This window comes from Heteronotia binoei, chromosome 20 (genome assembly GCF_032191835.1).
Source record: "Heteronotia binoei isolate CCM8104 ecotype False Entrance Well chromosome 20, APGP_CSIRO_Hbin_v1, whole genome shotgun sequence".
NCBI classification, from domain to species: Eukaryota; Metazoa; Chordata; class Lepidosauria; order Squamata; family Gekkonidae; genus Heteronotia; species Heteronotia binoei.
The window spans coordinates 10,186,530-10,213,639 of NC_083242.1; the positions used below are offsets into that span (position 1 = coordinate 10,186,530).

At 48.7% G+C, this 27,110-nt stretch overlaps 1 protein-coding gene across 1 annotated transcript; it reads right to left on the reverse strand.

Annotated features, from left to right (window-relative positions):
* Positions 1 to 1,302: 1,302 nt before the first annotated feature.
* On the reverse strand, positions 1,303 to 26,902 carry BRAT1 (BRCA1 associated ATM activator 1). The gene is made up of 14 exons (XM_060260467.1): positions 26,725 to 26,902; positions 24,836 to 24,992; positions 22,586 to 22,740; positions 22,333 to 22,480; positions 20,559 to 20,931; positions 18,849 to 18,968; positions 14,035 to 14,126; positions 13,235 to 13,353; positions 11,590 to 11,776; positions 10,459 to 10,532; positions 6,292 to 6,394; positions 6,059 to 6,157; positions 4,082 to 4,263; positions 1,303 to 2,472 (listed from the first exon to the last, which is right to left on the reverse strand). Exons 2-14 carry the CDS (start codon positions 24,960 to 24,962, stop codon positions 1,741 to 1,743), a joined length of 2,511 nt encoding a protein of 836 aa, XP_060116450.1. The 5' UTR covers positions 24,963 to 24,992; positions 26,725 to 26,902; the 3' UTR covers positions 1,303 to 1,740.
* Positions 26,903 to 27,110: the final 208 nt, after the last annotated feature.

The window sequence follows — 27,110 nt, forward strand, 5'->3', positions numbered from 1 at the left end:
ACGTACACAAAAAAGAAGGCTGCAGATTTATACCCCGCCCTTCTCTCTGAATCAGACTCAGAGCGGCTTACAACCTCCTGTATCTTCTCTGTGAGGTGGGGGGGGGCTGAGAGGGCTCTCCCAACAGCTGCCCTTTCAAGGATAACTCTGCCAGAGCTATGGCTGACCCAAGGCCATTCCAGCAGCTGCAAGTGGAGGAGTGGGGAATCAAACCTGGTTCTCCCAGATACATGCACTTAACCACTACACCAAACTGGCTCTCCAGAGGCAGGCAATGGCAAACTATCTCAGCAGTCTCTTGCCTTGAAATCGCTCCAGGGTCGCTTTGCACCATCACCACCAGGTATTCTTAAGTAAGAGACAGAGCGAATCTTGAACAGTATCAACCTCCGGGCAGGTGGCTTTCAAGGAAAATGCAATCGGTCCTTGCAAACGCTAGTCACTTAGCAACCGTCTCCTGTATTATGTGTCTTTAATTTTAAAAAGAATTGTTCTCAACGGACTGCAGTTTCAGAAATCCAGACTGCTGCTTCAGGAAGCAAGAATATGATGGCAGCAGTCTTGACTTTGTGTCTCACACAGTGGCCAACCAGTTCCTCTGGGGGCACAACAACAGGGCAGAGAGGCCGAGGCCTTCATAAGAACATCAGAAGAGCCCTGCTGGATCAGACCAGTGAAGGTCCATCTAGTCCAACATCCTGTCTCACACAGGGGCCAGCCAGTTCCCCTAGAGGGCCAACAACAGGGCAGAGAGGCCGAGGACTTCATGAGAACATCAGAAGAGCCCTGCTGGATCAGACCAGGGAGGGTCCATCTAGTCCAGCCTCCTGTCTCATACAGTGGCCAACCAGTTCCTCTGGACAGACAAGAACAGAGCATAGAGGCTGAAGCCTTCATAAGAACATCAGAAGAGCTCTGCTGGATCAGACCAGAGGTCCATCTAGTCCAGCCTCCTGTGTCACACAGAGGCCAACCAGTTCCTCTGGAGGGTGAACAACAGGGCAGAGAGGCTAAAGCCTTCATAAGAACACCAGAAGAGCTCTGCTGGATCAGACCAGAGGTCCATCTAGTCCAGCCTCCTGTCTCACACAGAGGCCAACCAGTTCCTCTGGAGGGCCAACAACAGGGCAGAGAGGTCAAGGCCTTATTAAGAACATCAGAAGAGCCCTGCTGGATCAGCCTGGTCCATCTAGTCCAGCCTCCTGTCTCAAACAGTGGCCAACCAGTTCCTCTGGAGAGACAACAACAGGGCAAAGAGGCCGAGGTCTTCCCCAGATGACCCCTGAGCAAGTGAAACCAAACTGCATTGAAATGAGGTTTTATTAGTAACAAAAGAAACTCCCAGTGCAGCAAACTCTCGGAGACTGCTTTCCCAGGGATTTCCTGGGAAAATCCTGCAACAGCAGGCAGCAAGTTCCAAGAGCAACACCTCCCTGATTCATCTGGGGTATTTTTCAGAAAATCCTTCCCTTTGGCCTATAACCAAATTGGATTTTGGTCAGGGCAGGCCTGATGTCCTTCTAAGCCCCGCTGACTTAGAAAGGAACAACTTGCACAGCCACCTTTGGAAGGAATATCTATTTCTCATGTTGACATCTGGTTTTGGACCTCTCTTGGACACCACGCGGCTTCAGCTGCTTTTTTGTCCCTCTCCCGCTCCGTGCATTGACTTTGATCACAGGATGGACCATCGGGGTGTTCCGGAAAACTGCCCCCGTTGCTACGACGGCAGCCCCCTTTTCAGTAGCAGTCGGCTTCGTTCTCTTCCAAAGCCCCACCTGAGGAGAGGATATCTTGCAAAAGCGAGCAGGGGCTTTTCTCCACGTGATCACTGCTTCTGCCCAGAGCCCTCTCCAACTCTTCCAGGTCGACTGCCTCTAAGATCGCCAACGCCTGCTTCGGGTCTCGGGAGACCGTTTCGGAATGATCTCCCCCCGAAAGTGTAGACGCCCAGGGCGCTACCGTCCTCCAGCTCTCCTCCAGCAAGGCACCGCTTTGCAGTTCCAACCTCTGCCAAATGTCCAGGCCGCAGCCTGTGCCGATCTTCTGTTTCAGGCCCATCAGGATCTCACAGGCTTTCCGCGCCACCGGCCTGTCGCAGTCGCCCAGCGCTCCGAAGAGAAAGTCAAAGAGTCCCACTCGGGAGAAGGCCTGCAGAAGCTCAGGGAGACGGGCAGGCTCGCTGGCGGAAGAGACATCGGCAGCGGTGGCGTAGGGGCACTCGGGAAAGCCGGAGCGACAAAAGCACTGGGTGGCGAAAGCGCCTGCCAGTTCCAAGCCGCTGACCTTGACCTCCCAGTCCAAATCTCCCCGGACAGCTCGGATCGCCTGGGAAACAAACTGTTCGGGGTCGCGCCGGACGGCCGGGTGCCCCTCCCGGAGCCAGTCGATGAAGACGCCGACCACAGCTCTGCGGGGGAAGCCCTCGGAGTCTGAGGACAAGATTTCCAACAAGCGAGCGGCGATGCTGTCCTTCGGAACAATGAGAAGATTGGAATCCGGTCAGACTCTGCATTTTTGTCTAGTCCTCAATGAATTTCTCTCTCTTTTTATGCAACAGCATCAGCGTAACCTGAGCCTATCGTCTTCTCCACTCACCCCCCCACGGATATCTGCAGTGCAACCCCACGCTAAGTCTAAACCCACTGGATTGGACTGGTTGAGACTTCAGCAACTCAAGATAGGATTGCACGGTTCTGCATAGGTTCGATCCCGAGGGGCTTAGATTAGAGTAATTCTGCATACTGTCACACTTTTACATCCCTAAACCCTTGCCTGTTTTGAAAGTCCCCTGTAAGAACACAATGGGAACTAATCCGGTTAAGAATGAAAAGCTGTGCTGGATCATAAGAACTTAAAAAGAACGTTAAAAGCCCAGTGGTCCATCTAGTCCAGCATCCTTCCTCTGGAGGCACAACAACAGGGCATAGAAGCCGAGGCCTTCATAAGAACATCAGAAGAGCCCTGCTGGATCAGACCAGAGGTCCATCTAGTCCAGCATCTTGTCTCACATGGTGGCCAACCGGTTCCTCTGGAGGGCCTACAACAGGGCAGAGAGACTGAGGCCTTCATAAGAACATTGGAAGAGCCCTGCTGGATCAGACCAGTGAGGGTCCATCTGGTCCAGCATTCTGTCTCACGGAGTGTCCAACCAGTTCTGCTGGAGGGACAACAGGGCAAAGAGGCTGAGGCCTCTCCCTGAGAAGGACATGAGAAGAGCCCTGCTGGATCAGACCACAGGTCCATCTAGTCCAGCATCGTGTCTCACACAGTAGCCAACCAGTTCCTCTGGGGGCACAACAACAGGGCAGAGAGGCTGAGGCCTTCCCCTGAGAAGAACATTAGGAGGGCCCTCCTGGGTCAGACCAGTGAAGGTCCATCTAGTCCAGCATCTTATCTCACACACTGGCCAACCAATTCCTCTGGAGGGCTGACAACAGGGCAGAGAGGCCGAGGTCTTCATAAGAACATCAGAAGAGCCCTCCTGGGTCAGACCAGTGAAGGTCCATCTAGTCCAGCTTCCTGTCTCACACAGGGGCCAGCCAGTTCCTCTGGAGGACCAACAACAGGGCAGGGTGGCCGAGGCCTTTCCCTGATGTTGCCTCTTGGAGCTGGGATTCAGAGGTTGACTGCCTCTGAATGTGGAGGTTCCTTCTAGCCACTAACAGACCTATGCTCCATTAATCTAGCCTGATCCTCTTTTAAAACCATTCAAACCTGCGGCCATCACTGCATCCTCTAGCAGTGATTTTAATCACTCGCTGTCTGAAGCAGTAGTTCCTTTTCTCCATCCTGAACCTATCACCCAGGGCTTTTTTTGTAGCAGGAACTCTTTTGCATATTATGCCACACCCCTCTTATGTAGCCAATCCTCGGAGAGCTTACAGGGCTCTTCTTTACAGGGCCTACTGGAAGCTGTTGGAGGATTGGCTACACCAGGGGTGTGTGGCCTAATAAGCAAAGAAGTTCCTGCTAGAAAAAAGCCTCTTTGGTCATCAGTTTCCTCAAGTTCTAGTATTTTGGGAGAGGGGAGAAAAGTTGTTCTTTGACATGACTTTCCCCGCCTGCAAAAACAACACACCTCATTGGAACTCCCGTTATGGTCGAGGCCCGGCACCTTTGAGCCGGCGCTGGCAATCAAGGAGAACTGGCCCAGGGCTTCCACTGCACTGGCTCGCACGTAGCTCTCCGGGTCGTCCAGGAGGACTTCAGTGAGTGCCGGCACTTCCGAGGAGGACAGTGCTTGCCAGAACCACTCTTGCCCTGCAGAGACAGAACAGCGAGGCACAATGGGACAACCTGGCCCTGACACGTGGAGACAGACTGCCTCTGAGAATGCAAGCAGGAGAGAAAGTGAAATGTATAGTGCAAAATCATCGGCTCTCCAAAGCTAAACAGGGCTGGATGGGAGACCACCCAGGAAGACTCTGCAGAGGAAGGCGATGGCCAACCACCTCTGCTTCTCCCTTGCCTTGGAAGCCCCTTGCTGGGGTCACCATAAGTCTTGGAAGGGAGACCACCAAGGAAGACTCTGCAGAGAAAGGCCATGGCCAACCACCTCTGCTTCTCCCTTGCCTTGGAAGCCCCTTGCTGGGGTCACCATAAGTCATGGATGGGAGACCACCAAGGAAGGCTCTGCAGAGGAAGGCAATGGCCAACCACCTCTGCTTCTCTCTTGCCTTGGAAGCCCCTTGCTGGGGTCACCATAAGTCATGGATGGGAGACCACCAAGGAAGGCTCTGCAGAGGAAGGCAATGGCCAACCACCTCTGCTTCTCCCTTGCCTTGGAAGCCCCTTGTTGGGCCACCATGTCTTGGATGAGAGACCACCAGGCAAGACTTTTCAGAGGAAGGCAATGGCCAACCACCTCTGCTTCTCCCTTGCCTTGGAAGACCCTTGCTGGGGTCACCGTAAGTCTTGGATAGGAGACCCCCAGGAAAGACTCTGCAGAGGAAGACAATGGCAAACCACCTCTGCTTCTCTCTTGCCTTGGAAGCCCCTTGCTGGGGTCACCATAAGTCTTGGATGGGAGACCCCCAGGAAAGACTTTGCAGAGAAGGCGATGGCCAACCACCTCTGCTTCTCGCTTGCCTTGGAAGCCCCTTGCTGGGGTCACCATGTCTTGTATGGGAGACCTCCCAGGAAGACTCTGCAGAGGAAGGCAATGGCCAACCAACTCTGCTTCTCCCTTGCCTTGGAAGCCCCTTGCTGGGGTCACCATAAGTCTTGGAAGGGAGACCACCAAGGAAGACTCTGCAGAGAAAGGCCATGGCCAACCACCTCTGCTTCTCTCTTGCCTTGGAAGCCCCTTGCTAGGGTCACCATAAGTCTTAGATGGGAGACCCCCAGGAAAGACTTTGCAGAGAAGGCGATGGCCAACCACCTCTGCTTCTCGCTTGCCTTGGAAGCCCCTTGCTGGGGTCACCATGTCTTGTATGGGAGACCTCCCAGGAAGACTCTGCAGAGGAAGGCAATGGCCAACCAACTCTGCTTCTCCCTTGCCTTGGAAGCCCCTTGCTGGGGTCACCATAAGTCTTGGAAGGGAGACCACCAAGGAAGACTCTGCAGAGAAAGGCCATGGCCAACCACCTCTGCTTCTCCCTTGCCTTGGAAGCCCCTTGCTGGGGTCACCATAAGACTTGGAAGGGAGACCACCAAGGAAGACTCTGCAGAGGAAGGCAATGGCCAACCACCTCTGCTTCTCCCTTGCCTTGAAAGCTCCTTGCTGGGGTTACCAGCAAGTCAGTTGTGACTTGGTGGCACATACATATGTACATAGCTTATTCTCTCTCTCTCTCTCAGAGCAATGCCCTTAATGCACTCTAATTTTTTCACAGTTTTGTTTGACTATTTGCAAGAACAGGACAGGGATTTTTATTCCTTTTCCCCCAAAATTCAACCACCGATTTCTTGGCTTGTTTCTCTCTTAGTTGTGATTTGAAGGCAATTACATGCATATGTAACTGTGTGAGCTCCATTTAGCCCATCATAGCAGACAGCTGTCGCCCACACTGGAGTTGCACCCTGGGCCTAGAAAAGCAACGGTTTCCCTACTTACCCTTTAGGTGTTTCATCGCCAGTGCAAGAAACTCCAAGGTGGAGTCCCGGACTTCCCATCTGGGACTGCACATGCGTTTCTGCAACAGGGGCATCAGATCTGCAAAAGGCAAGGGAGGAGACAGGACTAGCTGGGGAAGGATCCAAAGGAAGGCTATTCATGCTCAGAAGTTAGAGACCCCGATCTAGAACAAGCGCAGCCACTTCTCTGCCAGCTTCGCTTTTCCCCTTTACCTTCGAAAAACCGTTCGTACCACGGGAAGCCATCGGCGGAGCCCGACGTTTCCAAGAAGCTCAGGCACCATTTCAACGTCGCTTGGAAAGCCGTCTTCAGAACCTGAAAAAGGGCACACAGAGTTCTAGAAGTTCGTTGAAGAAAGCAACGGGGAGAAGGGTGACCAGAGAGCTCCATTCAGGTGGGTAGCCATGTGGGTCTGAAGCAGAGGTGACCAAACTGTGGCCCAGGAGCCACATGTGGCTCTTTCACACGTATTGTGTGGCTCTTGAGGCCCCCACAACCCCGGTGGGCAGCTTGGAGAAGGCATTTGTCTCTTTAAATCAATTCTCCAGCCATCAGCTTGGAGAATGCATTTAAATTAAAGCTGCTTTCTTTCCACCCCTCCCTCCCTTGCCTCATCTGTTTTCCTTCCTTCCTTCCTTCCTTCCTTCCTTCCTATCGTGCGGCTCTCAAACCTCTGATGTTCATGTCTTGAGGCTCTTAAACGTCTAATGTTTATTCTATGTGGCTCTTACGTTAAGTAAGTTTGGCCACTCCTGGTCTGAAGCAACAGAACCAAGTCTGAGTTCAGCGGGATGTTCTCTGGCAGAGTTCCACCACGATGGGGCCATGAAGGAAAGAGGCACATGTGCACAGTGAGGACTGGTTTGCCCTGACCTGAATGGCCCAAGCTGGCCCAGTCTGTCAGATCTCAGAAGCTAAGCAGGGTCAGCCCTGATTAATATTTGGATGGGAGACCCCCCCCCCCTCAATCCAAGTACAAGACAAGGTTGTCCACTTTCCCCACTGTTGTTTATAATGACTCTTGAAATATTACTGATGCAAATTCAAAAAGATAATGAAATAGAAGGATTAAAAGTAAAAGGATTTACTTACAAATACAGAGCATTTGCAGATGATATAATGTTTATAAATGAAAACCCCATACAAGTCACACCTTTGTTGTTAGCCAAAATACAAGAATATGGGGAGTTGGCGGGACTTTGTATTAATAAAGAAAAATCAAAACTTCTATGAAAAAATATGCAAATAAATAAGCAACAAGAATTGAACATATGAAGCTGCCTCGGTCCATCAAAGTCAGTATTGTCTTCTCAGACTGGCAGCGGCTCTCCAGGGTCTCAAGCTGAGGCTTTTCACACCTATTTGCCTGGACCCTTTTTTGGAGATGCCAGGGATTGAACCTGGGACCTTCTGCTTCCCAAGCAGATGCTCTACCACTGAGCCACCGTCCCTCCCCGTTGCAGAGACTAACGGGCTGTGAAGTTATCTCCAAGCTAAAGTATTTGGGTGTGGAGATAACAATGAAGAATATTGATTTGTTCAAAAATAATTCTGAGAAGCTATGGCGTAAAATGGATGAAGATATGTTAAAGTGGAATAAACTTAATTTGTCACTGTTGGGTAAAATAGCCACAATTAAAATGAATATTCTACCAAGAATAATGTATTTGTTTCAAACTATTCCGATTGTGAAAGACAGTGAACAATTTAATAGATGGCAAAGAAAAATTTCAGAGTTTGTGTGGGCGGGGAAGAAACCAAGAATTAAAATGAAAATTTTAACAGATGCAAAAGAGAGAGGCGGATTTCGATTACCAGTCTTAAAATTATATCATGAAGAAGTTTGCTTAGTATGGATAAAAGAATGGATAATGTTGTTAAACAAAAAACTCTTAGTGTTGGAAGGTCATGGAAATAAATTCGGCTGGCACGCTTATATGCATTATGGGGAAAAAAAGATAGACGGCTTTTTCTCTCACCATTATATAAGAAACAGCTTGCTAAATACATGGATAAAATATAAGAAATACGGAGATGAGAGAAAACCGTTATGGATAGTGCCAGCCGAAGTGATAAAAATAACAGCTGAGACGAGTGAAGAAAAGTGGTTGTCATATAATCAACTATTAAAAATACAAAGTGGCAAAACAGAATTGAAAACTGCTGAAGAGCTGAATAATAAATATGATTGGTTTCAAATGCAACAAATAAAGAGCTTGGTGGAGAATGACATTAAAACTGAAGGAATAAGAAAAAAGCACAGAAATGGGAAAAGTTCTGCTTGGAGACAACGAAAAATTAATTTCAAAATTATATAAATTACTTTTAAAATGGTCTATGGAAGATGAAGTAGTGAAATCTCAAATGATTAAGTGGGCAATTACGGTAATGTAAATAAAGAAATACAGATGGAAACTTGGGAATATTTGTGAAAGAACTCTATGAAGCTTTCGACGTGTCATAGTATTAAAGAGAACTGTTTTAAAATGATATATAGATGGTATATGACTCCTAAGAAATTGGCAAAGATGAATAATAAGATGCCAGACAGATGTTGGAAATGTAAAAAACATGAAGGTTCTTTCTACCATATGTGGTGGACCTGTGAAAGAGCAAAAAAGTATTGGCAGATGATTCAACAAGAAATTTCTAGGATCTTGGGATATGAATTTAAGAAAGTTGCAGAGACTTTTCTGTTGGGATTACAAATGGAAAAATTTCCAAAAGAAGATAGAACTATAATTTGGTACTTGCTTTCAGCTGCTAGGACATTATATGCGCAGTTGTGGAAGTAAGAAAAAATACCAGAGAAATGGGATTGGATTGTAAAAGTTATGACATGGAGTGAAATGGACAAATTAACAAGAATTTTAAGAGACTATGATTTAGAAGTTTTTAAGATGGAGTGGAAAAAGTTCAGAAGATATGTAGAAAAAGAGTGGAAAATAAAAGGACACTGGACAATTTTTGATAATGATTAAGTCTTAGGAAAAAAGAAGAATATTAATTTTTGTTTTTATTAGTCAAGGGTACCTTTAAACATTAGTACTTTAAGTAAATAACACTGGCGGGGGTCAAGTAACGGGGGGAGGGGTGGGTAGAAAGTAATATATGGGCTAGATAAAAAGAAGTTATTAATGATGCAAGAAATATAATTTGTTACCATATGTTACCAAATAAAATTGTTTTAACCAGAAAAATACTTGGATGGGAGACCCTCGAGGAAGTCCAGGGTAGCTATGCAGAGGCAGGCAAATCACCCTGCTGGAGTCTGCCCCCCTCCCATATATATATATATATATATATATATATATATATATATATATATATATATATACTTTTTTGTAGCAGGAACTCCTTTGCATATTAGGCCACACCCTCTGATGTAGAAGAAGAAGAATTGCAGATTTATACCCTGCCCTTCTCTCTGAATCAGAGCAGCTCACAATCTCCTATATCTTCTCCCCCCACAACAGACACCCTGTGAGGTGAGTGGGACTGAGAGAGCTCTGATAGAAGCTGCCCTTTCAAGGACAACTCCTACGAGAGCGATGGCTGACCCAAGGCCATTCCAGCAGGCGCAAGTAGAGGAGTGGGGGAATCGAACCCGGTTCTCCCAGATAAGAGTCCGCGCACTTCACCACTACACCAAACTGGCTCTCTGTAGATGTAGATGTAGCCAGTCCTCCAAGAGCTGACAATAGGCCCTGTAAGAAGAGCCCCGTAAGCTCTTGGAGGATTGGCTGCACCAGGGGGATGTGGCCTGAAACTGAAGCCTGAAACTGACCTGGATACCCCAGGCTAGCCTGATCTCATCAGATCTCAGAAACTAAGAAGGGTCAGCCCTGGTCAGTACTGGGATGGGAGACCACCGAGGAAATCCAGGGTTGCTTCGCAGAGGCAAGCAATGGCCAACCACCTTGGGAGACAGCCTTCTCTATAGTGGCCCCCTATTGGTGGAACCAACTACCAATAGAAGCAAGAGCTTGCGGGAGGGACCTTGCACAGTTCCACAAGGCTTGCAAGGCAGCTTTATTTCAACTTGCTTTTAATGGACAGCCACATAGGAGGGTACTCAAGAAGACTTAAATTACTGGAATACGTTATTATTATTAGCACCAAACTGTTTTAAAAATGTTTTAATTGTTTTATTGTAAGATTTTTAGTTAATGTTTAATCTGTAAATGTTTTTACTGTTGTGAGCTGCCCTCAGCCTGCTTCGGCAGGGAGGGCGGGATATAAATCCAAAAAAATAAAATAAATAAAATATCTCTTCCCTTGAAAACCGCACGGGGCAGCCACAACACAGCTGCGACTTGATGGCCCTTCCCACCACCAGGATGGGTCGAAGAACCGATTGGTGGGTCCTCGCTGCTTACGGTATTGCTGGTGTCCGGACTCCGCAGGTAGACAAGGAGGAGGTCAAAGATCTCTTCCCGGGATGTGTTGCAATCTGCCCAGGGAAACAAAGCACACCCAAGAGACGCCCTTCGGAATGAATTCTGTCACATGTCAATCAATCAATCAATCAATCAACCTTTAATGGCATGTAAAAACAGGTTAAAAGAACAATGGGTTGAAAAACAGAAAATAGGTTAAAATACTGGACATCAGGATTAAAATACATTTACATAAGATCACAGTTAAATGGGACAACAAGACTGTTCCTTGTCTTGATGAATCATTTTGGCCCAGTACAGAAATAAGGCAGTGTTTACAGTTATGTCAGGAATAACATCCTTCAAAAGAAACTGGACCTTATCTGAATCAGCCAGACCCATCTTATTTAAAAGAATAGGATCCAAAAATCGACCACGAATACTTAGATAAAAAGGACAATACAGGAGAATATGTGAAATGGTTTCAATAGAACCAGACTTACATGGACATAGTCTGGCCGGGTAGGGTATGTTATGATATCTGCCATATAGAACTGCTGATATCTGCCATATAGAACTGCTGATGGCATAACATGTCACATGTCAACTCAACTCCTGGAACAACAGTTCAGTGGCACGTGGGGTTGCCACTCTCCAGATCGCCCCTGGAGACCTCCCACCATTCCAGTTGACCTCCAGAGGATCCAGATCAGTTTCCCTGGAGAAAACAGCTGCTTTAAAGGGTGGACTCTGCGGTAATGGACCCTGCTGAAGTCCCTCCTCTCCCATATATATATATATATATATATGGACTTTTTTGTAGCAGGAACTCTTTTGCATATTAGGCCACACCACCTGATGTAGCCAATCCTCCAAGAGCTTACAGTAGGCCCTGTACAAAGAGCATTACAGGAACTTGGATTAAAGTGTTTGAATGCTCAGAAAAAGTAGTTTCCTCTAAAGCAGAGAGAGATACCTCAAGGGACTACGTCCAAATTCCTCGCAACCAATATCTGTGGCATCACAGCTCAGCCTTGCTTCAAGCAAATCACCAGAGCTCCATGCGCCACAGAAAACATTCTGGCGTTGCCACAGAACTTGAAAACAGGAGGAGAAAGAACAGTTACTCACTTGCCCACCGAGAGAGGGCTCCGAGGAGATGGAGCGTGGCCCGCTGAACTCGGAAGCAGCCAATCAGGATCCCGCCGATCGTTGCTCCCAGGGGGGAGGCCGGCACTGCCAGGCCGGCACAGACCCGTAACACGGCCACCGTGGCGCGCAGCAAAGGATTGTGGGGGAAATCCACAGGCGGGCGGGCCTGGTGGGAGATGGATCCTTGCATTATTCCCAGCAAAACTGTTTGTTATTTCGGAAAGGGACAGCGCGTGTTGCATGAGAAGAATCTGGGACCAAACATCTGGATGCCGCATTCCACAGCTGTAGTTTTTATTGTGGGTTTTGTTGGTTTTAAAAAATGTTTTTGGCATCGGGTCAATGATTGAGGGGGTTGGAATTTTGTTAGTGTTGAGCTGGCAGAGGGGCCCCCAACACAGTGCATGTGTTGCACCCTGATGCCTGCTGACACGGTACTTGGCGCCCGCTAAGACAGGGGTGTTGAACTCATTTGTTATGAGGGCCGGATCTGACATAAATGAGATCTTGTTGGGCCAGGCCGTGTGTGTATCTATTTAACAGGGGTGGGGAACCTTGTTTCTGCCAAGGGCCATATGGATATTTATAACATCATTCGCGGGCCATACAAAATTGTCAACTTAAAAAACAGTGCTCCGCCAAGGGAGAACGATTCAGGCTGGCAAATTTAATGCAAAGAACTGTTTTTCTATTTGAAGTCATGTGGGAAGAGCTTAATCCGGCACGCACGCACACACACAGCCCACCACCATAGGCAAATGCATAGGTCCAGGGCTTTTTTGTAGAAAAAGCCCAGCAGGAACTCAGTAGCATATTAGACCACATCCCCTAACATTAGCATATTAGGCCACACCATCCGGGATAATCAAGTGCAAATTGAACTGGTGGTAGCGGGCTCCCCCCCCGTCCTTGCCACCCCTCCCTTCATGTGGAAACCGCAGCATGTGGCTCTTTCACACATATTGTGTGGCTCTTGAAGCCCCTCCAACGCTCCATTGGCCAACTTGGAGAAGGCCTTTCTTTAAATCACTGCTCCAAGCCAGCCGGAAGGAAGGAAGGAAGGAAGGAAGGAAGGAAGGAAGGAAGGAAGGAAGGAAGGAAATATTGAAGAAGATATTGGATTTATATCCCACCCTATACTCTGAATCTCAGAGTCTCAGAGCAGTAACAATCTCCTTTACCTTCCTCCCCCACAACTGACACCCTGTGAGGTGGGTGGGGCTGAGAGAGCTCTCCCAGAAGCTGCCCTTTCAAGGACAACTCTGTGAGAGCTATGACTGACCCAAGGCCATTCCAGCAGCTGCAAGTGGAGGAGTGGGGAATCCAACCCGATTCTCTGAGATAAGAGTCCGCGCACTTAACCACTACACCAAACTGGCTCTCATGGAAGGAAGGAAGATGAGGGGAGAGGGGACAGAGAGAGAGAGAGATGGAAAGAAAGCAACTTTAAATACATTCCCCAAGCTGCTGGCTGTCTTGGCTCAGAGAAGTGATTTAAAGAGACAAACGCTTTCTCCAAGCTGGCCAATGGGACGGAGGGGGCTTTGAGAGCCACATGTTATGTGTGAAAGAGCCACATGTGGTTCTCGAGCCGCAGTTGGGGCCCCCCTGCTCTATACCCTACCAGCTGCTGGATTTCCTGCAGATGAGCCAGAGACTGACACAGGAGACCGATGCACGAAGACCGTGAAGACAGAAGAGATTCCACAGAGGCAGTTTCAGGGGGGGGCTGATCCAGCAAACCTGGGGTGGAGGGGGGAGAGAGAAAGGACATTGCCATCCAACTGCTTCCTCCTGAAGCTGCTCTCAAACTGGGGGATGTTCTCGGTGTTTCAATTTGGACCCAGACTGCATCCGGTTGCCGGGTATTCAGAGCGTAAGGGAAGAAATCCCCGAGTGAAGGCTGATTTGGTCACATCCAGACCTCAGATTCAGCAGGAGCTCACAGGAGCACAGCTCCTGAACCTTTCTGAGGGTTCCCCCTCTCCCTCCCCACCTACCTTATCCATTGAATAGTAGGTGCAGCTGCATAACAATCCCTAGATTAGGAGTGCGGGCAGCCAGACAGCCACCAGGAGCTTTGCCACACCCCCAGCAGCCCTCCTAAACCCTTGGAGAAGCCCACACCACCCTTTCTCCACTTCTTATGTGATTCTGGGCAGTGGGTGGCTTGCTGGCCTTTTGATGGGGGGGGGGGGGCGGAGTGTGGCCCAGGAGAGCCACAGGTGAGCGAGGCCTGCTTGGGCTGGCTGGATCTCTAGCCAGCCCAAGCAGGCCTCGCTTGCCCAGTGCTCTCCTTTCTTGCATCAGGTTGCTTTTGGCTGGCGGGGTGGTGGTGGTATATGCTAATGAGTTATGCTAATGAGCTCCACCACCTATTTTTCTGCAAAATGACCCGTGGCGCATCCCAAAGTTGCATTGTACCTGAGAGCTCCGAGGAGTGAGAGAAGGCTCCGGCAACGCAGGCCACTGGCTGGAGCAGAATACGCAGGCCTTGGGTCTTGATGGCCTGGGGACTGAAGAAGAAAACATTGGATATTGTCACTCGGTATGCAAGAGGACCTGGGAGGGAAAGAGTTAAGAGAATTCTCTGCTTGGGAACACTTGGCAGTTGGCCCCGCCTTCCAGTTGGTTAGATTTGGTGCCTCTCTTCTCTCTCTTACATGGTCTATATTACAGGGGTGGCCAAACTGTGGTTTGGGAGCCAGATGCGGCCGTGAGAGCCAGTTTGGTGTAGTGGTTAAGTGTGCGGGCTCTTATCTGGGAGAACCGGGTTTGATTCCCCACTTCTCAACTTGCAGCTGCTGGAATGGCCTGGGGTCAGCCATAGCTCTCGCAGAGTTGTCCTTGAAAGGGTAGCTGCTGTAAGGGCTCTCTCAGCCCCACCTACCTCCCAGGGTGTCTTTGGGGGGGAAGGGAAGGTAAAGGAGATTGTGAGCCACTCTGAGACTCTTGAGTTTCAAAGTATAGGGCAGGATATAATAATAATAATAATAATAATAATAATAATAATAATAATAATAATAATAATAATAATAATAATAATAATAATAATAATAAATTTTTATTTATATCCCGCCCTCCCTGCCAAGGCAGGCTCAGGGCGGCTTACAAAGGCATGATATAGAAATATCATGTTATGTCAATAAAACAAGATAGTACAGTCAATAAACAAGATAATACAATTAAATACAATATATACATTAAACATTAAAATAATTAATCTAAAAACAGTATAGCTTAATGGTGCTACAGTCTCAGTTTGTACAAAATGGCTTGATATTGTTTTTAGGTTTCCTCTTAAAAGGCTAGTTGGAAGAGGGCGGTTTTGCAAGCCCTACAGAACTGATTAAGATATAAATCCAATATCATCTTCTTTCACACATATTGTGTGGTTCTTGAAGCCCACCCCATCAGCCAGCTTGGAGAAGGCATTTCTCTCTTTAAATCACTTCTCCAAGCCAAGCCAGCTGGCAGCTTGAAGAATGCACATAAGTTAAAGTTGCTTTCTTTCCACTTCTTCCTCCCTCATCTATTTTCCTTCCTTCCTTCCTTCCTTCCTTCCTTCCTTCCTTCCTTCCTTCCTTCCTTCCTTCCTTCCTTCCTTCCTTCCTTCCTTCCTTCCTTCCCTGTCTTGTGGCTCTCCAACATCTGACGTTTATTCTATGTGGCTCTTACATTAAGCAAGTTTGGCCACCCCTAGGCTGGACTATCCAATCCAGCAAAGTCGTCCTTCGTTTCTTTGGATTGTTAACTTTTCTGAAGCTTTTTTTTTTTTTAAAGTCTTTTTGTGTGCCTGTGGGTGTGTGCGCGTGCATGCCTGGAAGTCATGGTGACTTCTGGTGCCCCCTAGTGGGGCTACACTGTTTTTCAGAGAGGTAGTCTGGCATCGCCTGCCTTTGCATTACAACCCCGGTATTTCTTGGGGGGTCTCCCTTCTGGATACTTGGCAGGGTCGGCCCTGCTCAGCTTCTGGGATCTGATGAGATTGGGCTTGCCTGGGCTACCCGGTTCAGGGCTGACCTTGCTGAAGTCCATCTGTTCGCAATAAGTGAAATGCACCTATGTCACTTTGTCATGTAAAAGGTGTTTCTATTTTTGCTTGTAAAATTTCTTTCTCTTGCTACCACCGGAGTCAGATCATCTGGTGTCCTGGCTCCACTGATGGACCGCCTGATGGTGCCTGGTTTTGGGTTTTTTGGCCACTGTGTAACTCAGAGAGTTGGACTGGATGGGCCACTGGCCTGATCCAACATGGCTTCTCTAGGGCAGTGATGTTCTGTATTCTTGGTGCCCGAGGGGGGTGACAGTGGGAGGGCTTCTGGAGTTCTGGCCCTGATGCTGGACCTCCTGATGGCACCTGGCCACTGTGTGACACAGCGTTGGACTGGATGGGCCATTGGCCTGATCCAACATGGCTTCTCTGATGCTCTTATGTCGGGTGCAGTGATGCTCTGTATTCTTGGTGCTTGGGGAGGCCACAGTGTGAGGGCTTCTAGTGTCCTGGCCCCACTGGTGGACCTCCGGATGGCACCTGGTTTTTCTGGCCACTGTGTGACACAGAGTGTTGGACTGGATGGGCCATTGGCCTGATCCAACATGGCTTCTCTGATGTTCTTATGTCGGGTGCAGTGATGCTCTGTATTCTTGGTGCTTGGGGAGGCCACAGTGTGAGGGCTTCTAGTGTCCTGGCCCCACTGGTGGACCTCCAGATGGCACCTGGTTTTTCTGGCCACTGTGTGACACAGAGTGTTGGACTGGATGGGCCACTGGCCTGATCCAACATGGCTTCTCTTATGTTCTTATGTCTGGGGCAGAGATGCTCTGTATTCTTGGTGCTCAAGGGGGGCACAGTGGGAGGGCTTCTAGTGTCCTGGCCCCACTGGTGGACCTCCTGATGGCACCTGGGTTTTTTGGCTACTGTGTGACACAGAGTGCTGCATTGGATGGGCCACTGGCCTGATCCAACATGGCTTCTCTGACGTTCTTATGTTGGGCGCAGTGATGCTCTGTCTTCTTGGTGCCTGGGAGACCACAATGGGAGGGCTTCTGAAGTTCTGGCCGCACTGGTGGACCTCCTGATGGCAGCTGGGTTTTAGCCACTGTCTGACACAGAGTGTTGGACTGGATGGGCCATTGGCCTGATCCAACATGGCTTCTCTGATGCTCTTATGTCTGGGGCAGTGATGTTCTGTATTCTTTGTGCTCGAGGGGGGCACAGTGGGAGGGCTTCTAGTGTCCTGGCCCCACTGGTGGACCTCTTGATGGCACCTGGGGTTTTTGGCTACTGTGTGACACAGAGTGCTGCATTGGATGGGCCATTGGCCTGATCCAACATGGCTTCTCTGACGTTCTTATGTTGGGCGCAGTGATGCTCTGTCTTCTTGGTGCCTGGGAGACCACAATGGGAGGGCTTCTGAAGTTCTGGCCGCACTGGTGGACCTCCTGATGGCAGCTGGGTTTTAGCCACTGTCTGACACAGAGTGTTGGACTGGATGGGCCATTGGCCTGATCCAACATGGCTTCTCTGATGCTCTTATGTCTGGGGCAGTGATGTTCTGTATTCTTTGTGCTCGAGGGGGGCACAGTGGGAGGGCTTCTAGTGTCCTGGCCCCACTGGTGGACCTCCTGATGGCACCTGGGGTTTTTATCTACTGTGTGACACAGAGTGCTGCATTGGATGGGCCATTGGCCTGATCCAACATGGCTTCTCTGACATTCTTATGTTGGGCGCAGTGATGCTCTGTCTTCTTGGTGCCTGGGAGACCACAATGGGAGGGCTTCTGAAGTTCTGGCCGCACTGGTGGACCTCCTGATGGCAGCTGGGTTTTAGCCACTGTCTGACACAGAGTGTTGGACTGGATGGGCCATTGGCCTAATCCAAGATGGCTTCTCTCATCTTCTGATGTCATTTGTCCGAACAGCAATTTTCCCTTCACCAGGAAATGTGAAGGATCAGGGATCTCCTTTATCTTCCTCCCCCGCAACAGACACCCCATGAGGTGGGTGAGAACATAAGAGAACATAAGAGAAGCCATGTTGGATCAGGCCAACGGCCCATCAAGTCCAACACTCTGTGTCACATAAGAACATAAGAGAAGCCATGTTGGATCAGGCCAACGGCCCATCAAGTCCAACACTCTGTGTCACACAGTGGCAGAAAATTTTATATACACACATACACTGTGGCTAATAGCCACTGATGGACCTGTGCTCCATATTTTCATCTAAACCCCTCTTGAAGGTGGCTATACTTGTGGCCGCCACCACCTCCTGTGGCAGTGAATTCCACATGTTAATCACCTTTTGGGTGAAGAAGTACTTCCCTTTATCCGTTTTAACCCGTCTGCTCAGCAATTTCATCGAATGCCCACGAGTTCTTGTATTGTGAGAAAGGGAGAAAAGTACTTCTTTCTCTACTTTCTCCATCCCATGCATTATCTTGTAAACCTCTATCATGGGGTGGGGCTGAGAGGGTTCTCACAGCAGCTGCCCTTTCAAGGACAACCTCTGCCAGAGCTATGGCTGACCCACGGCCATTCCAGCAGCTGCAAGTGGAGGAGTGGGGAATCAAACCCGGTTCTCCCAGGTAAGAGTCCGTAAACTTAACCACTACACCAAACTAATTGATGCAGTAGCTCACAACTTTAATGCCAGTAGCTCACAAAGAAGAATTTTTGCTCCCAAGACTCCACAGTTTAGCAGGTATGGGATGTGGCAGTGTGTTGTTGGTCCAGCGTCTGCTGTGTGTGCCAAAGTTCTCAGGCATTTCCAGGTAAAAGAATCATTCTGGCCAGGGCTGGAATTCTAGGAGCTCCTTTGCATATTAGGCCACACCCCTCTGATGTAGCCAATCCTCCAAGAGCTTACAAGGCTCTTTTTTATAAGCTCCAGGAGGATTGGCTACATCAGGGGTGTGTTGACGAATATGCAAAGGCGCTCCTGCTAGAATTCCACCCCTGATTCCGGCCTCGACAGATCAGTCATCTGACTCAATATAAGGCACCTTTGTGTGGGTAGCACCGAAGCCAGGCTATGGGCCAAGAAGTCCCTGGTTCGAATCTTCCCTCTGCTCTGCGCAAGGCAGCTTTAGGCAAGGCCCCTCCTGCTGAGACTCAGCCCACCTTTAGAAACACAGGGATAATAATAGCGAGCTTGGGTCTCCCCAGCTCTGGTCTGATGCGCTAACCGCTGCACCACGCTGCCAAGCGCCAAAACCCAACGACGTTCATTCTTACCATTCTTCAAGTTTCAGGAGCCCCAGGGCCAGAAGGCCAGCTTGAGTCGGGTGTAAACGTTTCAGGGCAAGCGCAACCAGTTGCCAAAGGCTGCCTTCGTGACAGCTAAACGTGGGAGATCTATGGGAGGGAGACAGAGAGAGAAAGAATGAATCAAGTGCATGTGTGAAAGGTACAGCTATGGAGTCTGTCTTTCGGTTTGGTGCCAGTTCGGTGTAGTGATTAAGCGCGTGGACTCTTATCTGGGAGAACCGGTTTGATTCCCCACTCCTCCACTTGTAGTTGCAGGAATGGCCTTGAGTCAGCCATAGATCTCATAGGAGTTGTCCTTGAAAGGGCAGCTTCTGTCAGAGCTCTCTCAGCCCCATCCAGCTCACTGGGTGTCTGTTGTGGGGGGGGGGGGAGTTAAGGAGACCGCTCTGAGACTTGAGATTCAGAGTATAGGGCAGGATATAAATCCAAAATCTTCTTCTTCATCATCATCCTCTCCTAATACTCCTGCTCATGTAACAACTTTCCAAAGTTTGCTCAGCAATATCAGTTCTCTCCAAACTCCGCAGCTGGCTTCCTCTACCAGTTTCCCAAGTCACAGGTTTACCTTTTGACCTGGGTCTAGATTGCCCCCTCTTTTAGGAGCCTCCCCTGCCGCGAAACTTGAACTTAGCGCTGCCTCTACAAAATGTCTAGCAACAGAATTTTCTTGGATTTTTCTTATTAAAGGGTGATTTACAACCTTTAATTATGATAGTACAAAGGAATGGGGGGTGGGGGATGTAACCAGCAAACCAGACAGAACAGTTGCAGAAACTTTTATCTTTTACGGAGATGAGGTCAGCTTTTTTAACGAGCCAGAAAGAATGAAATGCAAAGATGAAAAGGTTAGCCTTACAAGTACTGTGATGGGACAGGCTAAAATGATCAAAGTACCTAGTGTTGCTTTTTAGCAAGTTCAGAGTTTGAAAAGCAAATCAGGTTTAAGCTGTTTGTTCTCCCTGCTTTCAAGGTTAACCGAAGGTGAGAAATCTCACCTGTTCTTCTTTTGAGACCCGAGGTGAGAAATCTCACCTGTTCTTCTTTTGAGACTTCCATTCAGAGAAAACCGATTGGCTCATCACAAAGTGCATATTTATAGAGAAATATCAATTATTATTTTATCTCTGCTTCTCATCTGTCATAATCATGTGGTATTATTTAGATAACTTGATAGGTTCATAGCTGAGTTAGAAATAGGCAACAACTGCTGATCAGCTGACATAATCATGTGATCTCATCTAGGTAACTGATTGGTTGATAACTGAGAGATAAGCAGCGTATGAGCCAATCTGCAGGTGCATATGGGATACCTATGGTAATGCAAGATGAGAAGGCTAGACTCAACTTTTAGCCTCTATTAAAAAGCAATTAATTTATTTTTTTCCTGTAACTGATTCAACTAACCATCCAAGATGAGAGTCACTTGAAAAAGAGTTCCTGGATCGTTAAAAAAAAATCCTTGAGCTCTTGACTTGTTTGCAAAACTCAGCAAGAAAAAGCTTATCGCAGCTACCGCTACACTCCAAAATTCCAAGCCCTCCTCAGTTCAAACTCTGAAGAAAAGAAGTAGCATGGCCTTTTGGGTGGTGGCACCCTTGTTGTGGAAATCTTTCCCACACTGGCTCTCCAAGACCACCTCTGGCCAGCTAAAGCACTAGCAACTGTATCCCTACTCACCTCGCCATGCTCAGAAAGAGGTCCACCAGCGAGTGTCCCACCTGGGCTGACTCCTCCTGGAGAAGGGACTTGATCGTTCCCGCTATCCGGGACCAAAGGACTTCAGTCCACACCTCCTGGTTCTGGTCAAACACCGTCGTGAGCATCTTCAAGGAGTGGTTGGCACGGGAGGCGGAGCCCGAACGGAGAGACTCCTCAAGGTGAGACAGTATCCTTCGGGCACACGCCGGCCACTCGCAGTCATCCGTGCCGAGAGGACGGGAACGCTCCGACTGCACAGAGAATCTGAGCATGCCTGCAAGGAGCCGATTGGCTGCTGAGGCAACGAATAAGCTACGGTCTTCCTGCAGGGTGACGACTGTGTCTAGGGCACCTGGGTGAATGACAAGGATGTGGGTAATTGTGGAGAGGAAGAATCACAGAATCATAAAGCTGGGAGGGACCTCCAGGGTCATCTAGCCCAACCCCCTGCACAATGCAGGAAAGTCACAAATACCTTCTCCCCTAAGCACTGATGCGACACTTCCTGCTCTCCCACTCACGATCTCTGCCGAAGTTCACAGAATCAGCATTGCTGTCAGACAGCCATCCTGCCTCTGTTTGAAAACCTTCAAAGGAAGAGAGCCCACCGCCTCCCGAGGAAGCCTGTTCCACTGAGGAACCACTCTGCCTGTCAGGAAGTTCTTCCTGATGTTTAGCCAAAAACTCTTTTGATTTAAGTTCAACCCACTGGTTCTGGTCCGACCATCTAGGGCAACAGAAAACAACTTGCACCATCCTCCATATACACACACAAGACAGCCTTTGTTGGCATATATAAGAATATATGATAGAGGGTCGGCCAGGTTACGTCTTAAAAGAGTACAAAATCCATACAGAATGACATTAGGATGACAAGATAAAAACAAAGTAGCAACATAGTAAAACCTGATACGTAGTACTACTTATCAGGATGAGTAACCATAGCTCTATACAAAAACTTTGCTACTCATTCATTATTTCCAGATCAGAATTATCAAGCAAAAAAAAGCACCTTAAAATCATCAGAGGTCTCTAAAATTTGGGCTGATATGGGGTATAAAAAATCCTGGCAAGACACCAAATAGAAGAAGAACACGGGCAACAATCCATCTTACAGGGACAGCACATACTTGAAGAGGGAGTCCCTTGGAATCTGCCAAATAAAATGGCTGACGGAAGGGCATTGAATCTGGAGCTAGAAGTTGATAAAAAAGGTAAAATTAGTCCCCTGTGCAAGCACCAGTCGTTTTCGACTCTGGGGTGATGTTGCTTTCACGTTTTCATGGCAGACTTTTTACGGGGTGGTTTGCCATTGCCTTCCCCAGTCCTCTACACTTTCCCCCCAGCAAGCTGGGTCCTCATTTTACCAACCTCGGAAGGATGGAAGGCTGAGTCAACCTGGAGCCGGCTACCTGAACCCAGCTTCTGCTGGGGATCGAACTCTGATCGTGAGCAGAGAGTTCAGACTGCAGTACTGCAGCTTTACCGTTGAAAGAGGTATCCAAAAGACAGAGGTATCCATCTTCCATATGACAGCCCTTCAAGTACCTCAAGATGAGGATCATGTCACCTTTCAGTTATCTCCTCCGCCAAGGTTGCTGTTAAGATCCATTAATTGGCTCTGAGAGGTTAACCAGGGTGCACTCCCCACAGCTACCAGCCCCCCCCCCCCAGTCTTGGCAAAGTCCTGGGCTTTCAGCAGGAGCCCCAAGGGTGTCAAAGTCAAAGACCAGCACCACCCAACGGCACTCACCGGAGTCCCATAAGAACTGGAAGGTGCTGGGGTGCCGCAGCATGTCGTGAGCGCCCTGCACCCAACCGCTGCGCACGGAGGTGTCTTCCCACAAGGCGCTGCTGAGAGGCCCGACTTCTCCAAAGGCCAGGCGCACGGCTTCCCCCTGCTGCTCCCAAGAACAGAAAGGACACCCCCGTGGGCTTACAGAACGTTGACTTCCCCACTCCGCCTGGGCCACGACTCTCTGCTCCTCAAAAGGTTTTCTGCTCACCTGGAGGTGTTGGAAGCAGCTTTCTGAAGCAGCCAATAACCCCGTCAGTCTCAGGACGAAGGAAAGGACGGTGGGATTCGGCTCCTCCTGTCTCAGCACGGTAAGGATCAGCTCTGTCAAGCAGGGATTTTCTTCTAACAGCGCCAAGCTAGATCCTGGAGGGAGAGGAAAGCACCAGAAACTGACTGAGGCCTGATTCAGATACAAGGGACTCGGAAGACTTGGCTCCTCGTAGCAGTTTTGGGGAAAGAAGAAGAAGAAGATATTGGATTTATATCCCGCCCTCCACTCTGAAGAGTCTCAGAGTGGCTCACAATCTCCTTCACCTTCCTCCCCCACGACAGACACCCTGTGAGGTGGGTGGGGCTGGAGAGGGCTCTCACAGCAGCTGCCCTTTTAAGGACAACCTCTGCCAGAGCTATGGCTGACCTAAGGGCATTCCAGCAAGTGCAAGTGGAGGAGTGGGGAATCAAACCCAGTTCTTCCAGATAAGAGTCCACGCACTTAACCACTACACCAAACTGGCTTATTTATTTATTTAAAACATTTATCGGCCACGTTTCTACCTTGTGGTACTCAAAGCAGCTTACCATGGTTTATTAGATTTATATCCCTCCCCGCCGAAGCAGGCTCAGGGCGGCTCACAACCCACAAAATCACAATAACATTTCAACACATTAAATCGCATCATAATTAAATTATAGCCTTAAAACATTAAAACAGTCAGGTGCTAATATCGTTTGATGTCATTTCATTTCCGATGGCGTCCAGTATTTATTAGATATCATTCCTTACTACTATATTGGTTCTTCAGAATCAATTAAAGGCTAGCTGGAAGAGTGTTGTCTTGAAGGCCTTGTGGAACTAGGCCGGGTCCCGCAAGGCCCTAACCTCCTCCGGCAACTGGTTCCACCAATAGGGGGCAGCAATCGAGAAGGCCCTGTCTCTGGCGGATTGCAATCTTGCCTCCCTCGGCCCGGAGATCATGAATAGATTTTTGCGTTCCAGATCTAAGTACCCTCTGGGGAACGTGTGGGGAGATAGAAATAAAACAACACTTTTGTTTAAAAGTATGTAAATAAAACAGCGCTTACAAAACACATTTAAAAAGAGGAAAGCTTAAAATCTCAATTAGGACCACCAACAAATAAAAACATCACCCGTCAAACACAGTCCTAAATAAAGCCATCTTCAGCCGCCTCCTTAAGATCAAAAGGGAGGCGGCCAGGCATGCCCCTAGGGGAGGCTGTGCTATAACTGTGGGGCTACCACCGAGAGGGCCCTCTCTCAGGTACACATCAAATAAACCTCTTTAATTGGTTGGACAGTCGGAAAGGCCTCTCTGTGTGATCTTAATTCCCAGGCAGGAAGGTATAGAAGAAGATTCTCCCATAGCATCCCTCAAATGTGGATGACATTTATTCTATGTGGCTCCTTCCTTGGAGGTTTTTAAACAGAGGCTAGATGGCCATCTGACAGCAATAAAGATCCTGTGAATTTGGAGTAGGTATTTGTGGGTTTCCTGCAGGGGGTTGGACTAGATGACCCTGGAGGTCCCTTCCAACTCTATGATTCTAAATAGGTTAGGGTCAATACTCCCTCTAAGCTGTGGAGTCGTGAGCAAAAATTCTACTTTGTGAGCTACTGGCATTAAAGTGGTGAGCTCCTGCATCAATTGGCTTGCTCTAAACAGACTGCAGCCAGACTGCAGCTTTCACACATATTGTGTGGCTCTCGAAGCCTCCACCGCCCCGTTGGCTGACTTGGAAAAGGCATTTCTCTCTTTAAATTACTTCTCCGAGCCAAGCCAGCTGGTGGCGTGGAGAATGCATTTAAAGTTGCTTTCTTTCCACCTCTCCTTCCCTCCTGTGTCCCCATCTGTTTCCTTCCTTCCTTGCAACATTTGACGTTCATGTCTTGCGGCTCTCAAATATCTGATGTTCATGTCTTGCAGCTCTCAAGCATCTAACATTCATTCTACGTGGCTCTCACATTAAACAAGCTTGGCCACCCCTGGGCTAGCCTAAGCCATCCAGATCAAGGCAAGAGAGGTGGGTGAGTTCCCATTGCTTGCCTCTGCACAGCAACCCCGGGCTTGGTGGTCTCTCATCCAAGCACTCACCAGGGCCGACCCGGCTTATCTCCCAAGATCAGGCTAGCCTGGATGGTCATGCAGTAGATCGGTAGTGTGAAATGCTGGCATGGAATCTTATTAAGGTAAAAGAATTTTTAAACAAAATTGGAACTTACCACCCTTGGCTAAAGTCTTAAACCAGTCGAGCAACTTCTCCAGACAGGTGTCATCACAAGCTAGTTGCCGTGAGTCTGCCAGAAGAGCGCAGACAGAAGGCAGGAGCTGGGCACACTCGGAGTCCATGGCACATTTGTGTTTCTCACCGCAAAGAACCTGCAATGAAGAGGAAGGTAATTTATTTAGTAAAAGAGAATGGAAGAGGACCAGTAAAGCCAAGCCTACGTATGACCAGTAAAGCCAAGCCTAGGTACTTCTTCACCCAAAGGGTGATTAACATGTGGAATTCACTGCCACAGGAGGTGGTGGCGGCTACAGGCATAAAAAAAATATAAATAGATAAAAATATGGAGCAGAGGTCCATCAGTGGCTATTAGCCACAGTGTGTGTGTGTATATATATATAAATTATTGGCCACTGTGTGATTCAGAGTGTTGGACTGGATGGGCCACTGGCCTGATCCAACATGGCTCCTCTTATGTTCTTATGTGACACAGAGTGTTGGAATGGGTGGGCCCCTGGCCTGATCCAACATGGCTTCTCTTATGTTCTTATGTGACACAGAGTGTTGGACTGGATGGGCCATTGGCCTGATCCAACATGGCTTCTCTTATGTTCTTATGTGACACAGAGTGTTGGACTGGAGGGGCCATTGGCCTGATCCAACATGGCTTCTCTTATGTTCTTATGTGACACAGAGTGTTGGACTGGATGGGCCATTGGCCTGATCCAACATGGCTTCTCTTATGTTCTTATGTGACACAGAGTGTTGGACTGGATGGGCCACTGGCCTGATCCAACATGGCTTCTCTTATGTTCTTATGTGACACAGAGTGTTGGACTGGACGGACCATTGGCCTGATCCAACATGGCTTCTCTTATGTTCTTATGTGACGCAGAGTGTTGGACTGGATGGGCCACTGGCCTGATCCAACAGGGCTTCTCTTATGTTCTTATGTGACACAGAGTGTTGGACTGGACGGACCATTGGCCTGATCCAACATGGCTTCTCTTCTGTTCTTCTGTGACACAGAGTGTTGGACTGGACGGGCCACTGGCCTGATCCAACAGGGCTTCTCTTATGTTCTTATGTGACACAGAGTGTTGGACTGGACGGACCATTGGCCTGATCCAACATGGCTTCTCTTCTGTTCTTATGATTGCTCAATAACTTGTGGACCATTGAGTTCAATGGGGTTTTCTTTTCAAGTTGCCATATTACTAGAAGTTGAGATATAAATGCGGTAGAATCCTGCACATGTCTTAGGGTTGCCATGTCTGTATTGGAAAATACATGGAGACTTTGGATCCGGGAGAGGGCAGGGTTTGGGGAGGGGCCTCAGCATGGTCCATTACTGTAGCGTCCACCCTTCACAGCAGCCATTTCCTCCAGGGAAGCTGATCTCTGCCACCTGGAGATCAGTTGTCAAATCAGGAGATCTCCAGGCCCCACCTGGAAATTGGCAATCCTAACATGTCCACTCCCTGCATATTCTGAAGTAGCCCCATTAATCACAGTGGAACATCCTTCTGATTTAAAATTCTCAGGCTGTAGTCCTGCCCGTGAATAACTCTGAAGCGAGTTCCCTTTTGGGTTGCCAACATCAGGTTGGGAAATTCCTGGAGATTTGGGGAATGGAGCCTGGGAGAGTGGGGTATAATGCTGTAGAGTCCACTCTCTAAAGCAGCCATTTTCTCCAGAGAAACTGATCTCTCTGGTATTCTGGAGATGCGATTCTAGAAGTTCGCCAGCCCCCATCTGGAGGCTGGCAACCCGGGACTCACCACACACTATGCAGAATTACATCCATTGAAGACAATGGGGTTTTAGAAGGTTATAAGTCTGTTTAGGATTGCACTGCCGGGCTCCGATCTCGTGCAAACTTACCTAGAAGTAAATTCTTCGGATCTCAACGGGGTTTACGCGTGAGTAGACCCGCCGAGGCTTGCTTCCTTCCTCCCCGCGTAAGCAGCCCTTTTCAAAGGGGAGGGCGCTCAGTCCTTCCAGCAATACTTCGCCCACCTCCAAGGTTGGGTTGCGAGAGGTCGCTGAGCCTGCGCAGTGCAACGCGAGCCGTCGCGAGCATGCTTAGTAGCTGCCACTGACGCCCTGCGCCCTTTGTTTTGCCCTGAGATTACTTTTATTGCTGGAATCGGCGGTCAAATGTCTCTGGCTTCTGGAAAAGCCGCAAGGATTCTGCACAGAGTGATATTATAACAAAGTCTGAGTCCAGTGGCACCTTGAAGACCAACAGGGTTTAATTCTGGCGATAA

Excerpts from the sequence above, each read along its gene's own strand:
- BRAT1 (XM_060260467.1), bottom strand. The coding sequence starts at position 24,962 with ATGGACTCCGAGTGTGCCCAGCTCCTGCCTTCTGTCTGCGCTCTTCTG. Across the intron at positions 20,932-22,332 it reads CCAGTTCTTATGGGACTCCG|GTGCCCTAGACACAGTCGTC; the intron begins GTGAGTGCCGTT and ends TCATTCACCCAG. Across the intron at positions 14,127-18,848 it reads CTCCTGAAACTTGAAGAATG|TCCCCAGGCCATCAAGACCC; the intron begins GTAAGAATGAAC and ends TTTCTTCTTCAG.